We start from the raw sequence: 17,500 nt of genomic DNA on the forward strand, positions 1-17,500 counted from the left end.
CCTTTGTCCTCCACCATTTTCCCTTCCCCTATCCCCTCGTCCCTACCATCCCAAATTTCCCTGTCCCCTCGTCCTTCCCCACCATTACCCCTTCCCTTGTCCCGTCGTCCTCCCCACCATCTCTCACTTCCATCCCCTTGTCATCCCCCACTATTCCCCATTCCCTCGTCCAATGCTTTCCCAAATGATCTGATGTTTCTATCAGAAAATTGGGAACATCAAGTGATCTGATGTTCCCATCACTGAAATATAAGAAAAACAATTAAAAATTAAATTAAAATATGAAAAATAAAAAAAATAAACTATACACACAAAATGAACTGTATGTTAAACAACACAGCTCAATTCCAACGCAATTCACACAAAATAATTAAATCAAAATTAAAATAAATCAAAATGTGTGAAAATTCCATTTATCAATGCAAACGGAAACATTGAAATGGAACTGTAGAATATTTAGTATAGCGTGTGTGTTGCTCCTGCATGCAACAAATGCTGCCGTTTTTCAAGAATAGCATACTTGTACCTGTCACAGGTGTGGCTTCCATACATATACTTATGAAATGAACAGTATGGTAAACAACACTGCCTAATTCGAACACAATGTCTCACAATGTAATTCAATAAAAATAAAATAAATTCAAATCTATGAAAATAAAATTTATCAATGCAATTGGAAACATAAAAATGTAATTCGTGACATATCTAGTATAGAGTGCATTTTGCTATTATGTGCAACAAATGGCGCTGTTTTTCAAAAACGAATGTTTTTTCCTGTCACAGGTAAGGCATGTATATAGTAGATATATAAAATGACGCACCTATTCGAATGCAACGTTGTGTCAAAATTTCAAAGCAACCGGTAAAGAGGTTTCGAAGATTTTCCTCACATGAAAAACAGTTTTTCAGAAAAAGCATGTTTTTTTTTACCTTCACAGACGTGACATCTATATAGTATGTATATAGAAATTTGCTCGTATGCCAATGGAACGTTGTGTGAAAATTTCAAAGCAATCGGGAAAGAACTTTCGGAGATTAGCGATTTTGAACAAACGAACATTTACATTTTTATTTATATAAATATTTCTTTCCTCTGACCTAGTTTCTGGTCAGGCAATGAGAATAACTCTCACTTGATAGACTTGCTTCACCAGGCTACCCAGGGTCATAAAGCCAACACAAGTTGCAGGGGTTATTATGTAGCCCTGATGTAACACGGGTTCGGGTTCCTCTCTCTTTACTTCCTTCTTTCTACTCCCTCTACCCGTATTCTTACTTATTATTCTCTACCAAGGGACTCCAAAACTTTTACCAAAGCCAACTCCACGCCACTTGGTCCTAAGACGATTGACCGACTTAGGATTCTACACCCAGTATGACGTGACCTAAGCTCTGATCAAAACCCTAGAGTCGCCTCTATGCTGCCACCACCAGACCAGCTCTACAGAGCAATGATCGAGGTCTGGATCGATCACGCTAATTAATCAACCTTGGGGCTTGATCCCCACTAGTAGTTTATAACCTCGGAAACTTGAGTGTGGAATTAATTAGATGGGGATGATGAATTCCGATCCGATGTTAGAATCGGCGCCCAATGCAACTCTGCCTCGTGTGGACCACGTGATGAGGACAAGTTTACACATAACCAAATGGAAACAATAAAATGCAAATTAATAACAAATTTAATTTATTAAAAGAAAACTAAAACAAAATCTAAATATGTTCACTCCCTATCACTTTAACACTCCCTACTTGACCTGAATGGCAAATGAGAAGACTATTTCTATACATAACCATAGCAACTATACCTCTATGTTTTCCAGCTAAGATGTTGTGCTGGTCTTGGGGAGAGGTAAGATGGTTGACCTCTCCCAGCTGCTCCCGTATTCACACTGATTTTTTCCTTGTCTGGACTACCCCAGACAGAGTATTGTATCCTTCCGCCTAGTCAAAGTCCTACCCAGTTACTAGCAAGGTTTAAGTTATAACAGTTAACCTCTGTTGTACTTAATTGATCCAGACTGGTTGAATTATTTTACTGAATTAAATTACAAACATCTAACGGCAGAGCTGTTCCCGATCACAAAAATGGTTATTAAAACTTTGAGAAATAGTAGACCTGTCAACCCCTGATGACCTATGACCGCCGGTCACTCCGCTTTAAAAGTTAGATCTGATTCGTGACGTCACTGATGGTGACTTAAACTCAATAATTAGAATACTCTTGATATTGTTATCCAGTACTATTATACAATACAATTTTAATGCAAAATGAATAAAGGCTAATTTCTCTAAATTACTGAATACTATAGGATGATTCATTATACGCAGCTGTGAACAAAGCGTCGGTTATTTCCACCGCGAATCCCCCTGGGAGTCAGGTCACCATGCGGCTCAGCTTCCCATTCTCTTTTGTCGATAAACCACTCTGGATAATTCTTACAACAGCCTAGTTTGTTACACTGACCTGCTACTTGTGTTGGCTTAATTATGTAGCCCTGAGCTGCTACTTGTGTTGGCTTAATTATGTAGCCCTGACCTGCAACTTGTGTTGGCTTAATTATGTAGCCCTGACCTGCTACTTGTGTTGGCTTAATTATGTAGCCCTGACCTGCTACTTGTGTTGGCTTAATTATGTAGCCCTGACCTGCAACTTGTGTTGGCTTCATTATGTAGCCCTGACCTGCTACTTGTGTTGGCTTCATTATGTAGCCCTGACCTGCAACTTGTGTTGGCTTAATTATGTAGCCCTGACCTGCTACTTGTGTTGGCTTAATTATGTAGCCCTGACCTGCTACTTGTGTTGGCTTAATTATGTAGCCCTGACCTGCAACTTGTGTTGGCTTCATTATGTAGCCCTGACCTGCTACTTGTGTTGGCTTAATTATGTAGCCCTGACCTGCTACTTGTGTTGGCTTTATTATGTAGCCCTGACCTGCTACTAGTAAAGGCTACACTATGGAGCCATGGCATGTTATCTGGGTGGCCTACGTTATGCAGTGTTCACCTTGTTGTCTATACGGGCTACATTATGAAGCACTGACCTGATACATGTATGTCGGTTACAATACATTGCCCTGACCACCTATTTGTTTGGGTTACATTATGTAACCCCTAACTAGTTATCATTGAACTGTGAATTCCTTGAATACTTACAGGCTACATTCCATAACAATAGCCTGTTTTCTATAGGGCATATGGTATGCAGCCCGGTCTCAGAGTAAATGCAATAGATTCAAACATCAAGATAATTATCATCAATCCTACTTGTTTCTTTCAAGAACACCTGAATTCAAGAGGTAAGGGGAGGGTGGGGGGTTGTTACCTATCTAATCAGCTGATTACAGAGGGAGTTGAAGAGCCTCTGCTCGCACTTGTCAAGGTACAGCTCGAGCTGTTGTCAGTTCCAACGTCACTGCCCTAATTACATCCCTGGCCATGTTGAGTGTATCCCTCTGGCTTCCTCATAATAGGATGACAGGGTGGCCGACCTCTAAACCTGGGTCACCTCGCTGTATATTCTCGCCCTATTGTGTCTCATAATGGGTTCAAAAGATACGCTGGACGAGTTGCTTTCCGACTCCTATCGCCTTTTAAGCTGTCATCAGACTGTTACGCACAGTCGACCCGTCTCTGTGTAGCTATCAGGTAATGGCTATGCACGTAACTCGGCTAGCACTATATTGATCAGTCTCCACCAACACTGTCACCGTTCACTGCATGGTGTTATTTCACTGGAACTTTCACGATAGTACTTCGTTTAGCAGTGAACACTCGCCTCACTGAATGTACCAAACCTCTCACTGGTGAATTTACCTCACTTGAGCTCCTGTACCATAATCAATAAACTATACCTGTGACTCACTGCCATAACATCCTTCGACCGACTTCACCCTGCCGTTGATAAAATGTTACTGGTCATTGTCCTTACTGACCTCGCCACTCGTCCGGACTCCACTGTCAAACATGAGGACCTTGCCCACTCTCCGACTCTCCTTACACGGGAGACATCTCTCGTCACGTGGGGTGCAGTCGCACCTCCACAGATCTCCAGTATCAGCTCTTGATACTGATAATGGCTCAAAAGGGCCACCACTTACGGGCTATTCATGCCCGTGCCACCGTTTGGGTGGCTTAATCTTCATCAATCAATCAACCGACTCTCCTTAGTACTTGTGGTAGGTAGTTTTGGATAATGCGGTAGACTGTAAGGTATAAAATTATACCTTTCTATAGTTATTACACATAACTCAAGTCTCCTACCACTTGGGCTGGACTGTAGAGCGACAGTCTCGCTCCGCGCAGGTCAGCGTTCAATCCCCGAACGTCCAAGTGGTTGGGCACCATTCCTTCCCTCTCCCCCCATCCCAAATCCTTATACTGACCCTTTCCTAGTGGTATATCGTCTTAATGGCTTGGCGCTTTCCCCCCCTGATAGTTCACTTCCCCGTCCAACACATCTCCGCCTTTTGCAGCTAGGTTTCAATACACTCCAAGGGGTCAGCAGAGATCTGTTATCTCCTCCTATGGATTCAACTTGACGCTACTCTCACCCAAACTGGTGAGAGTATGTTGCCATTATTTTGGTAATGGCAAATTATTTCCCAATCATGTAGGAATTATGTTACCATTCCTGTGAGCTATATTATGTACCCTTGAGTTGTTACATGTATGGGGGCTACATCACGAAGCCTAGACCGACTGTCTATGAGGGCTCAGTTATGAAGCCCTGATCTCATATATGTGGGCCACATTACGTAATCCTGATCTGTTATCTGTGTGGAATACGCTAAGAATCCTTGATAAGTTATCTATGAGGGCTATATTATTAACCTTGATCAATTACATTATGAAACTCATACCTGTTATCTGTGTTGGTTTCATTATTTATCTTTGAACTGTTATATGTGATGCGTGCATTATGAAGTAAGTAAGTAATTATCAAACGAAGGCACCAAACTGGGAAGGCTATGTAGTACCATCAAATGCACAGACTAATCAGAGGGCGCTAAATATCACCAAGGATGCCAATACGAGAACAAAAACGCATAAGGCGAACGATATCAGAACGATATCCGAGTCACCAAGAATTCTATTGAGGGACACGTGACTGTGAGGGGCGGTCGGAAAGAAAGACACATGCTCGTCCCAGAAGTCAGGACATTCAAGAAGGACATGCACGACCGTAAGAGGGACAATGCAATTAAGACAATAAGGAGCAGGACGGCACTCCATCAAGTGACCCTGGGTTAAGTGAATATGGTCAATACGCAACCTCGCCAGAGCAGTTTCCCACCGCCGGTTACGGTGGTAGGAGGATCGCCACGAGGAAACACAACATTTAAGAGTACGGAGTTTGTTACCAGTAACAGACGACCAAGAAGCCTGCCAATGGGTAACGACGGAGGAATGGATAACCAGGTAAAAGTCAGAATATGAAATACCTTTACGAGAGATGGGACAAGAGCGGACAGATTCCTTGGCGGCAGCATCTGCACGGTCCTTTAAAGACACACCAATATGGCTGGGAACCCAACAAAACTCAACCGACTTAAACTTACTGTGAACAAGAAACGGCCAATGCTGGATCTCGACAACTACTGGATGAACCGGATTAAAGGACCCGAGAGTCATGAGGGCACTACGAGAGTCAACAACAACCACAAAGGAAGACTGACAACGAGAAAGCAGGAGACGAAGAGCATAGAGAATAGCACAAAGCTCTGCTGTAAAGATGCTAGTCTCCGGAGGTAAGCGACACATATAAGTGCGATCAGGAAAAACAACAGAGTAGCCAACACAATCCGCAGACTTAGACCCATCGGTGAAGACAGAAACGGAGCGGGAGTGAGAAGAAAAGTGCTCAAGGAAAAGGCATTTTAGAACCGTAGGAGGGCTAAAAGCTTTAGTGACGCGGGTCAAGGACGTACAAAACTGCGGAAGGGGGACTCTCCACGGGAGCAAAGAAGGAACAACACGAGGAGAAACATTAGAAATACGAACGGAAAGAGAATCCTGTAGGCGAGATAACCGGACAGAAAGAGGGAGGTGGTGAAGAGGAACAGGAACCGCAGAAGGGGTAAAAGTTAAAGCACGACAGAGGCGAGAGGAAGGATGTTGTAAGGACCGCGCAAGATAGCGAAGACAGTAGCGATCACGGCGGTCCTGGAGAGACAGGAAACCAGTGTCAACATACAACCTTAGGACGGGAGTCGAACGAAAGGCACCAGAACTGAGGCGCAACCCAGTATGGTGCAAAGCATCAAGACGACGAAGAGTAGAAGGAGAAGCAGACGAGTAAGCAGGGCAACCATAATCGAGCTTAGACAGGACGAGAAAGGAATGTAAAGGAAGGAGAGTGCGCCTATCTGCCCCCCAAGAAGTATGGGATAATACCCGAAGGAGGGTAAGGGCCTTAGAGCACTCAACACGGAGGTAAGAAATATGGGGAAACCAAGACAAACGAGTGTCAAGGAATAACTCCAAAAGCTTCGTGGAATCTTTGTACTAAAGGGGATGACCATACAGTGACAAAGAGGGACGAAGAACGACCCGTTTCCGAGTAAAAGTCATGGCACAAGTCTTAGAAGTAGAGAACTTGAAGCCATGATCGGTGGCCCAAGACGACACGGCATCAATTGCAAGTTGAAGCCGGTGCTGAAGGAGAGGCGATTCATCACCCTGACAGCAAAGGGTAAGATCATCGACATAGAGAGCGGAGAAGACACCAGAAGGAAGAGAGGAAAGAAGACCATTGACGGCAACCAGAAAAAGAGTAGTGCTCAGAACACTACCCTGGGGCACACCTTCGTATTGCTGAAAAGAGGCAGAGAGAGAGCGGTACCAAGTCGCACCCAAAAGGAACGACGAGAGAGGAAGCTGCGGAGAAAGAGAGGGAGATGACCACGAAGGCCAAAAGAATGAAGTTGAGATAGAATATGATATCGCCAAGTGGTGTCGTAAGCCTTTTCCAGGTCAAAAAGGACGGCAACAACGAAGGTCTTCGCAGCAAAAGCAGTACGAATATAGACCTCCAAGTTCACCAGGACATCTGTCGTGCTGCGGCACTTGCGGAAACCAAATTGAGAAGGGGAGAAGAGGTGATGGTGTTCCAGGAACCAAATCAGACGAACGTTAACCATACGTTCAAAGAGTTTGCAGACACAACTTGTGAGGGCAATAGGGCGAAAGTCCTTAGGGGAAGTACCCAGAGACCCCGGTTTGCGAACAGGGAGGACAACGGCATCGAGCCAGTCCTCAGGGACTGACGACGACTCGCAGATCCGATTATACAGACTCAGTAAATACTGAGACGTGCACGGAGGGAGATGGTGAAGCATCTCATAATGAATACCATCGGAACCCGCCACCGTAGAACAGCAGAGGGCCAGGGCAGAACGAAATACAGAGAGAGAGAAGGGATCATTATAGGGAAGCCGAAGACGAGTGCAGAAATCTAAAGGACGAGACTCAAGGACAGGTTTACGAAGAAGGAAAGATTGGGGAAGATGAAGACCAGAGATAACAGAAGAAAAGTGGGAACCCAGTTCGGAAGCGACCTGCAACGGGTCCGCCACAAGGGTACCATGGAGGTGAAGGACCGGTGAAACATCGGGAACGAACTTACCCACTATCTTCCGGATACGCTTCCAGATCTGTGGCAGAGGAGTTTTGGACGTAATTGTGGAGACATAAGATGCCCAACATTCACGCTTAGCCGTACCGATGGCCCTACGGGCCACCGCACTCGCTTTCCAAAAGAAAAGAAAAGAATCGGCCGCCTGCCGACGGCGGTGCCTCTTCCAGGCTGCACGCTTACAGCGGACAGCCCGAGCACAATCCGCATTGCACCAGGGAACGCACTTCCGTGGACCCCGGAAGGAAGAGTGAGGAATAGAGCGGAGGGCAGCGTCGAAGACAGTGTCATGAAAAAGGAGGAGAGCACGAGGGAGAGGCAGAAGGGAGAGGTCAGAGAGCAGCACTGAGGGTAAATAGGTTCCAGTCCGCCTTAAACTGCCACCTAGGGAAGGAGAGGGAAGGGCGAAAAGAGAAAAAGGAAACAAGGATGGGGAAATGGTTACTGCCATGGAGGTCATCAAGAACCTGCCACGTGAAATCTAAGTAAAGAGAAGAAGAGCAGAGAGAAAGATCAAGACAGGAAAGGTTGCGAGTCCGAGAGTCCAAGTGAGTGGGCTCACCAGAATTCAGAAGAGACAGGGAAGAAGAGAGGATAAACGGCTCAAGAAGGCGACCTCGGGTATTCGTCAGAACATCACCCCAAAGAGAATGACGACCATTTAAATCACCCAGCAGGAGCACAGGCTCCGGCAAGGAGTCCAGGAAGTGTTTCAAATCAGGAAGAGAAAGCGGGACACTCGGGGGGAGATAAATGGAACAAACTGTGTACCATTTCCCCACAAAGATACGAGCAGCAGAACAATGGAGAGGCGAAGGAAAAAGTAAGGGGACAAAGGGAACATCAGCACGAATCAAGAGAGCAGAAGAATTAGGAGCCCCAGCAACGGTTGGGGGGGGGGGGAGAGAGAAAGGAATAGCCACGAAAACGACCAGGACGAGCACCAAGCATCGGCTCCTGGAGACAGACACAAAGGTGCGAAAACCGCGAAATTAGAAGTTGGAGTTCGAGGAAATTGGCGTAATAACCTCGAACGTTCCATTGAAGAATAGACATCGACGAGAGGAGAAAGGACAACAACAGAGAACAAGGAAGAAACAAAAGCAAAAGAGCAACAGAGCACGTTAAAGAATATCAGGGTCGGGATCAGGGTCAGCAAAGTCAGGGTTAGGGGGCATGGGTAAACTGAGCAAAGACGGAGGGATGGAAGCGGGAGAAGACCAAAGGTAGGCGGGCAGGATTCCGGAGGAGGAGGAAGAGAAGGAGACAATGGAGAGGAGCAGGCAAGGACAGCAGCAGGAAGAGGGGATGTAGAAAGAGGGGAGCGCACCTCAGCAAGGGCAGCAACCGAGAGGGAAGCAGGGGCCAAAGAAACCTCCATAGCAGGAACAGGGGGCGCAACCACTGAAATGGGAGGGGAAAGAGCAATAGAGCCAGTAGTAGGGGCCGAGGAAGAAAGCGAAGCCTTCTTACCCGCCGGGGAGGAGGAAGGAGAGGAGCCAGGCTTACGCTTCTGACGTAAAGAGACCAGTGTCCCAGCAACTACGTACTGGGCAACGGATTCCAGCATCTCAACAGAAGCTGAACGAGAGCACATACGACGGCCGTTAGGAGAGTGATGCACATCCGCCTGCACCTACAGGCAGCGGGGAGAGTCAATAGATGGAGGAGAAGGACGGGAAGGAGGATCGGAGGGAGACAAGGAAGAAAACACAGGAGATTTGACAGACCGGGTAGAAAGAAGGGGAACCCCAGACAGAGGACCAGGAGGGGGACCCTTCGGGACAGAACTCAAAGGAAAAGAGGAGGTGGCAGTGGGCATATCAGGGTCCAAGGCCCGGAAACGGTTGTGAGTCTGAGGAAGGTGGGAAGGACGAGGAGAGGAAGAGCCCAACACGCGAGCATAAGAGACGTTAGCATAAGGCGGGAGCCGGCGAACCTGGCGCCTCGCCTCGGGAAAAGATAAACGCTCCCGGTGCTTCAAGTTGAGGACGGCTGCCTCAAGCTTGTAATGGATACAGGCACGGGAGAAGGTTGGATGGGCCTCACCGCAGTTGAGACAGCGAGCTTGGGCAGAAGTGCACTCCGACTTAGAGTGACCTTCACTCCCACACAAAGGACAGAGAGAAACAGTCCCAGACCAGCGGAGGGCACCATGCCCAAACCTCCAGCACTTGTTACAAAGCCGGGGAGAAGGAATATACTCCTGGACAGAGCACCTGGCACCAGCAAGAATGACAGAGGATGGAAGGGTCCTACCATCAAAGGTAATTTTCATAACTCTAAGGGGTTGACGGCGATGACCACGAGGGGGACGAGTAAACGAGTACACCTGGAGGACAGAATGGCCTTGGGGATCGAGGATATGCCGAATGCCATCGTGGCAGTCCTGCAGATTCCGAACACCGGTTGCAACATGGGGCGGGAGGAGAATAGTGCCAACACTGGCATTCAACCGAGTGTTCTTTGAGACCCAAACAGGGATCTCGCCAAGGCAGGATAAGGCAGCCAAGCGGGAAGCCGCATCCTGGGAAGAAGCAGCAACGACACTTGTACCGAGACGAGTGGGGTTGAAAGTAACAGACGCATCCACGGAATCAACGAGATGCCGATGGAGGGAGAAATCGTCAGGAGGCGCAGAATCAAGAGGGAGGAGATCAAAGTATTTGGGCCACGAAGCAGGACCAAATAAGGCCTGATACGCAGCAGTACAGGAAGGAAACGAGCGAGTGCGGCCGTGGCGCTGACGGCGTTGAGAACCCCTAGAGAGAGGGGTCAAAAGGTGCAGTAGTCACAACGAGAGACTTACCCGCACCAGGGAACGAAGTGGTCACCACCGGGGGTTTGAGGCTCGACCCAACCACAGAGGAGGGAGGGGAGCTGGGGGAAGAATTCAGGACGGTCAAAAGAGGAGCAAGGTCGGGGCCCAATGCAGCGGGAGCTACAGAGCCTGGTCTTCCAATACAGGCCGACTCGGGGGCTTGGTCACCCACCCCACGAGCCTGAGAGGGTACAACAGAAACATTCAACGACATAAAGACGAAGAGAAAGAAATTCATCCACGAATGTGCCCCCATACACACCATGGAGCCACAATTAGAGGCAGGACACCCAACAGGAAGCTATTGCCGATCATGCCGGGGCCCCCTAGGGGTGCGTCGTGAGTATACGCCCCACAAACGCCACCTTAAGAACCGTCAGTCCGTCGAGATCGGGTTCAGTGACGAAAGGGGGATTGACAATAAAAGGTTCCCCTCGCTCGAGACATTGGGTACTACAGTTCTACGGGTGCAAGAGTATGCCTCCTCAAGCACCCGGGCGTCAAAATAGAAGAAGTCCAAAGGAATAACCAAAACAAGCAAAAGGTCGGCAGGAAAAGACAAGCAGATAGGAGAAGAGGGGGGAGAAAAACGAAACAAAAGGAAAAGGAAAAAGTGCTCAGCACAATTAGAGAAGACAGCAGCAGGAGTGCAAGACCACCAAAGGACAGAGGACTGTCCCACGGAGCATCACACTCCAGCAACTGTCCACTAAGCCCCCCTCACGGCGCCAAGGGCCGGATGGGGAGGGGGGTTCAATCTAGCAAGACAGTCCTCCTTGTTCCGAAATTCCTGAACATCGTTTAGATTGTCAATGGTTTCTCTCTCTGCCATGTTGTCACTATACACTGTGCACGAACACTGCACTTAACACTTCACACGGAGCACCGCACAGGACATTTAATGTCGTAACAAATAACGAACAGAGTAAATTGTAGAGTGTAAATTGTAAAGTGTAGAGTAAATTGTGTGGCCTTGACCTGTTATGTTTGTGTCCTACATTATGAAGCGCTCATGTGGAGTCTATGTGGTCTACATTATATAGCTCTGACCTGTTATTTGTTCTTCCTACATTATACAGTCCTGATTTGTTAACTGTGTGAGCTACAGTATGTAGTCTGACCTATTATCTATGCGGGCTACACTGTATAATTCTCACCTGTTATCTCTGTGAGCTACAGTACGTTGTCCTGACCTAATATGTGTATGGGATACTTTTTGTTGCCCTGACCTTTAATATGTGTAGGCTTCATTATGTATCACTGACCTATTATCTGTGATGGCTACATTGTGTAGCTCTGACCTTCTCAAATCAAGTCAAATGAAGCAAAAAAAAAATGTAAATAAAATAAACAGTCCATTACCTACATAAGTCACAAATATCAGCATACCAAGCAAACATTCATTATCACAGTCAGAAAATTTATTGGTAGCAAATTATACAAATAATTTTGATACGCATTTACTAAACAGGTGCAAAGCATTCTAAATAGAAAATTACACTTTAGGTATAAAGTGAGTGACATTAACTAAGCATCAGAGATGATACATTGTAACGACTCATTATGTGCAACAAAATTAAGATGAGACCAATGACAGCCTAATTAATATAAATTAATCATGCCATGAAGTTCTATACATTTGAACACCCTCAACATTATACATCAACAGATTCTGGCGCTATCCTGGTTTAAAACCACGCCAAACACACTACTCAAATAGCATCAACCTGAAATCAGTTGGATTCAAGATGCCTGTCAGTAATCCGTCTCTCTTTGACATTAGTTTATTTTCAATGAAGGGAGAAGGTCAGTTTCAATGAAGGGGAAGGTCAGTTTCAATGATGAGGAAGGTCAGTTTCAGTGAAGGGGAAGATCAGTATCAATGAAGGGGAAGGTCAGTGTCATTGAAGTGGAAGGTCAGTTTCAATGAAGGGGAAGGTCAGTTTCAATGAAGTGGAAGGTCAGTTTCAATGAAGTGGAAGGTCAGTTTCAATGAAGGGGAAGGTCAGTTTCTATGAAGAGGAAGGTCAGTTTCTATGAAGGGGAAGGTCAAATTCAATCTCATCTGTCAGGTATACATACGGAATTGTTGTGCAACGCTGAATATTTATATTTTAAGCAGGCGACATCAACCTGTCCTCTTAAAAAGAACGTCGCTTTTGGCAGTTTGCCCGTATGGCCGAATTTGGACGTAATTTGAAAATGAAAAAAATGAAAATAAATTTGGGATTTTTTTTTTCAACAACAGTAAGTTAAGGGTCCTCTGATAGGTTAGGTGGGCCGGAAATTCTCATAAAGTTTCAAAACGTTATGAAAAACGTTAATTTAAAGTGTCCTCTTATAACCTCTGCACGTAGGCCGGACGATTCAAATAGAAAACGGAACAGAACGTCACTTTTGTGAGACGATTTCATTTCAAATTACGTCCAAATTTGGCCATAGCGCGCATACGAGCCAAAAGTGACGTTATTTTTAAGAGGACGAGTTGGGCGATGAGTCACAATAACGTGGCTAAAGTATGTTGACCAGACCACACACTAGAAGGTGAAGGGACGACCACGTTTCGGTCCGTCCTGGACCATTCTCAAGTCGATTGTGATGAGGAAGTAGAGACAGGCAATAAATAGGCAAGAGAGAGCTGAGGAGCAAAGTAAGGTGTAGTAGAAGGGATAGTAATAATAATAAGAGCTGCAGAGGGCCTATTGGCCCATACGAGGCAGCTCCTATTATAACCACCGGATGAGAAGGAGATATGAATAAGAAGAGGATAGCAAGGGAGCGTAGGAGAAGACAATGAACAGAAAAAGGGAGAAGAGAGAAAGAAAAGGAAAGAGAAAGAAAGATAAATGAAAGGGGTAGGCTTATGTTAGGTCACGTTTGTTAGAAAGATTAGAGCATTTGAGTATATAGTGTGAAAGGGAAGAGTCCACAGCAACAAAGCCAGGACTCAAGTTCATGTTGGGTACATTGTGTATTAGAGCCGATTCAACAAGACGGCGTCTGTGTAGAGTAGAGGCAGGAAAGATTATTTTGGAGGAAGACCAAACAATGGGATGATTAGAATCCATCACATAGCAGAAGAGAGCATTGTTAGTGTCTGCAGACTTAACACTTCTCTTGTGTTCTTTAAGTCTGTCATTCAGTGTACGGCCAGTTTCGCCAAAGTATTGGAGAGGACAAGACGAACAGGAAATAGAGTAGACACTAGCAGCATTAGAAGCAGGAGGAGCAGTGTGAACTAGATTGCTATGAAGTGTGTTAGTTTGTCGAAAGGCGAGTTTAATGTCAAGAGGACGAAAGGTATTGGTAAAAGTTTTGAGTTCAGATATGAAGGGAAGGCATAGCACAGTGCTACTAGTGTTGGAAGCAGGTTTAGGATGAAAGAAATTTCGTTTAGCTTGAGAGTAGGCACAGTTGATGAAATGCAAAGGGTAACCAAGGCGAGAGAATGATTTGTAGATGAAGGCAATTTCAGAATCAAGAAACTGAGGGTCGCTGATGCGTAGAGCGCGGAGGAAGAGAGAGACGAGGACACTTTTCTTAACAGAAGGAGGATGGTAGGAAAAGAAGTGAATGTACATGCCACTATGCATAGGTTTACGGTAGACAGAGAAAGAGAACCCAGACACAGAGCTGTGAACATGAACGTCAAGAAAAGGAAAGAGGGAATTAGATTCCCACTCAACTTTGAAATGGATAGAAGGAGCCAGATTATTAAGAGAGGCGAGGAAAGGCTGGAAAAGATTAAGGTCATGAGGCCATAAAGCAAAAATGTCATCAACATAGCGAAGCCAGAGAGAGGGACGAGTATCAATTGAAGGAAGAAGAACAGTTTCGAAGTATTCCATGTAGAAATTAGCAAGAACAGGGGAGAGAGGGGAACCCATAGCGACACCGAAAGTTTGAGTGTAATATTTACCGTTGAAAGAGAAAGAGTTAGTCTACACAGAGTCTAATGAGGGGGTTCGGCGGCGGTATTGAATGAACTTTGGCCTTTGTTTATGAGGACAGGCTGATTTGAGTGGGCTACATTATGAAGCCTTGACCTGTTATTTGAATGGGCTTCATTATGTAGCCCCCTAACCCGTTATCTGAATTTACTTAGTTGTGCTTGCGGCGGTTGAGTTTCGACTCTTTGGTTTTCGCTTCTCAATCATCAGCCAACAGAACAGGGCCCTAAGCATATTGGGCTCTATATTATCATCATATGAAACTGTGTATGGAGTTTGCCTCCACCACATCACTTCTTAATGCATTCTTTTTGTTTACTTTTCAGTTGCCGAAAAAATGAGCCACCCATGGAAAATAATTTGTCATAGTCTACCCTGCCAATTCCCCTGAGAATCTTATAGATGGTAATCACGTTTACTTTAACTCTCACGTCTTCTAGTAACATTAGGTTTAATTCCAGAAGCTTTACCTCATAGCTCATACCCTTCAGCTCAGATACAAATCTGGTGGCGTGCTTCTGAACTTTAACTTTGTACGGACTTCGTGCGGACTTAAACTAGGTACGGACTCCATATTCCTGGAACGGCCTGACATATGTAATGCAAGGTCCTAAATGATTCCTTACCTAAGTTTCTAAAGTTTGTTTATATGAGCATATGCTGATGATGATCCGCTTTTGCGGAATCCAAAGTTTAGTCCCTGCCCCCATTTTCCCAGTCTGTCTTGGCATGGTTGAAGTCTCCATTGATTAAGTGTCTAGATACATTCCAGCAAGTATCAGAAACTGCTGTCTCTTAAATTGATGGTGGCCAAGTTGCTCCTATTATAGTCCTATCTTTGTCTTATATCATTTAGTGGAGGGTTATATATTACTATTATCATTGGTCTTCCTATCGTTACAGTACCCCTTTATATGGTCTCTGAACCCCTTCACATCTCGTGATATCCCTCTCTACGAAACTCAAGTTCTTCTATATCAACAGAGCCACTCCTCCACCTCCTTCTCTTCCTTCCCACTTTCCTGACTACATAATAGTCCTGCGGAAAAATGGCATTTATTATGATTCCTGTCAGTTTTCTTTCTGTGAGTACTATTACATATGGAGTTTCTTTTTTTGTGCAGACTACATTACGCAGCCCTCAACTGTTATCTCTATTGGCTGCCTAATGTAGCCCTGTCTTTTTATCTGTGTGGGCTACATTATGTATTTCTTATTTAGCCCCTCTTATCTGTTCTGAGAACATCATGTAGCCAAGACCTGATATATGTGAAGCTTACACCACGTAGTCCTTATTAGTTATCTTTGTGGGTTACACTGTGTAATCCTGACCTGTTATATGTGTGGGCTACATTATGTAGTCCTGCATGTGCGTTTGTGTGTGTGTTGCATTATGCATCACTTACCTGTTATCTCCTTGGCTTTGTCATGTAGCCCTAACCTATTATATGTGTGGGCTACATTATGACGACCGGACCTGTTATTGATATTTACTACATTTTGATTCGCTAAACAGTTATATGGTCTGTGGGGCCTACATTATGTTCCCATGCCCTGATATCTGTGTAATCTGTACCTTATAACACTAATCTGTTATCCATGTGGGCTACATTTAATAGTTCTAGCCTGTTTACGGTTATTCAGTCACGACCACAAATTAAGCAAATACAAGCATACATTTTGAAGAAAGCATAAAAGCTAATGAGCGGTGCAGCATAAAAATAAATGACTTGATACTAAAATTTGTTTAGTAATAAAACCAATTATTCAGATTAAAAAAGATGTCCTTACCTATATCAGGTATTAGAAACATAAAGAGGAAGACCAGCTCAATAAAGTTCATAGCTCCGGTGAGGAGGCCGGCAACAATAATCTCCGGACAGGGGTAAGAGCACTCCACACTCATCTCAAAGAAGAGTGGAGTAGTGGCAAAATTGAATGATATGCCAATCACCACAGAACTAAAAATCTGCCCTGCAAGAAGATGTAAATTTGGATTATCTATGTAAATACTGTACTGTATTAACACATTTACTATTATGCTCGGTATATATATGTTATTGAAAACTCTTAGACTACGTTTAAGAAAATGTTTATAATTTTACTGTTTAACACTACATGCAACGTTTAAAAATCAATATTATAATAAAAATAATAATTAATTTAATCGAAGAAACAAATATTGACACAAGTGGGTGTTTAGAGGTGAAATTGAACGTATACTTACCTTTTGTTATGACGATGGCGCCCACTGTCAAGAGGTAGAACCAATAGAAGCAGCACAAAGATATAATCATGAAAGCCATGAGTGATACCTTGATATGACCATAAACTAGGTCTGTTAGACGCGCTAGCGACAGGCTGATCGCTCCTGCAACCAGTATGGCTGAGAGTCCCACCCACATGGCGTCGTCCTCAGGGAACAAAATTACATTAATAGACTCATTTGTTTAATCGTTCGAAACAATAGTTTTCAGGTTCCTTGAAAGCTAATGTTTAAATCTTGAGCAGTATGTCATTTAAGATGACATACTGACATTAAGTATGGCAATTTATCTTAACAACTTTCGTTAAAATATATGCAAAGTATGGTATATATGTATATATATGTATATTAAATAGAAACTGGAAAGGAGTAATGAAAATTATTTAATATTAGAACAGACATTACAAGCACAGTATAACTAAACAGTGGTTTGCCTTTTTTCAAAATGATTATTAACACAAAATTTATGATATACCTATACATAAACTGCTTTTTGAGTGCCAGAGACTGGAATTTCATGTTTGTGTTAAGAGTGCAATTTGAGTGCACGTCGTTAGGTCACCAGCATGGAATATCCAGTGTGCACATGCAACAGTGCACTATCGTATGTCCTTTATTTCGAGACTTTGGTTCTGCCTTGATAGGTATTTTCACATAGCCCTGTAGATGGGCAGTTCAACTGTGTTGCAATGGCATTTGCTGCCTTGACAGATTATACAAGTCGTCCTTAGAATACAGTATTCTTGAGGCTATAAGTAGCGGAGAGGTGAGAGGGTAGTTTCAGGTTTTGGCTAGCAAAGGGTCAGCTGATACTGTCCATGTGAGGT

The 17,500-nt window shown here is 44.5% G+C and overlaps 1 protein-coding gene across 1 annotated transcript in view; it reads right to left on the reverse strand.

Moving 5' to 3' along the window:
• The window catches only part of LOC123746470 (solute carrier family 49 member 4), a 308,306-nt gene that overhangs the window by 6,148 nt on the left and 284,658 nt on the right, over positions 1–17,500 (reverse strand). The window contains exons 9-10 of the mRNA XM_069318233.1: positions 16,635–16,821; positions 16,199–16,381 (exon numbers count right to left, since the gene is read on the reverse strand). Of these exons, the coding sequence (XP_069174334.1) occupies positions 16,199–16,381; positions 16,635–16,821 (370 nt within the window). The remainder of the gene's footprint in view (positions 1–16,198; positions 16,382–16,634; positions 16,822–17,500) is intronic.

The sequence above is a fragment of the Procambarus clarkii genome, chromosome 90 (assembly GCF_040958095.1).
Source record: "Procambarus clarkii isolate CNS0578487 chromosome 90, FALCON_Pclarkii_2.0, whole genome shotgun sequence".
NCBI classification, from domain to species: domain Eukaryota; kingdom Metazoa; phylum Arthropoda; class Malacostraca; order Decapoda; family Cambaridae; genus Procambarus; species Procambarus clarkii.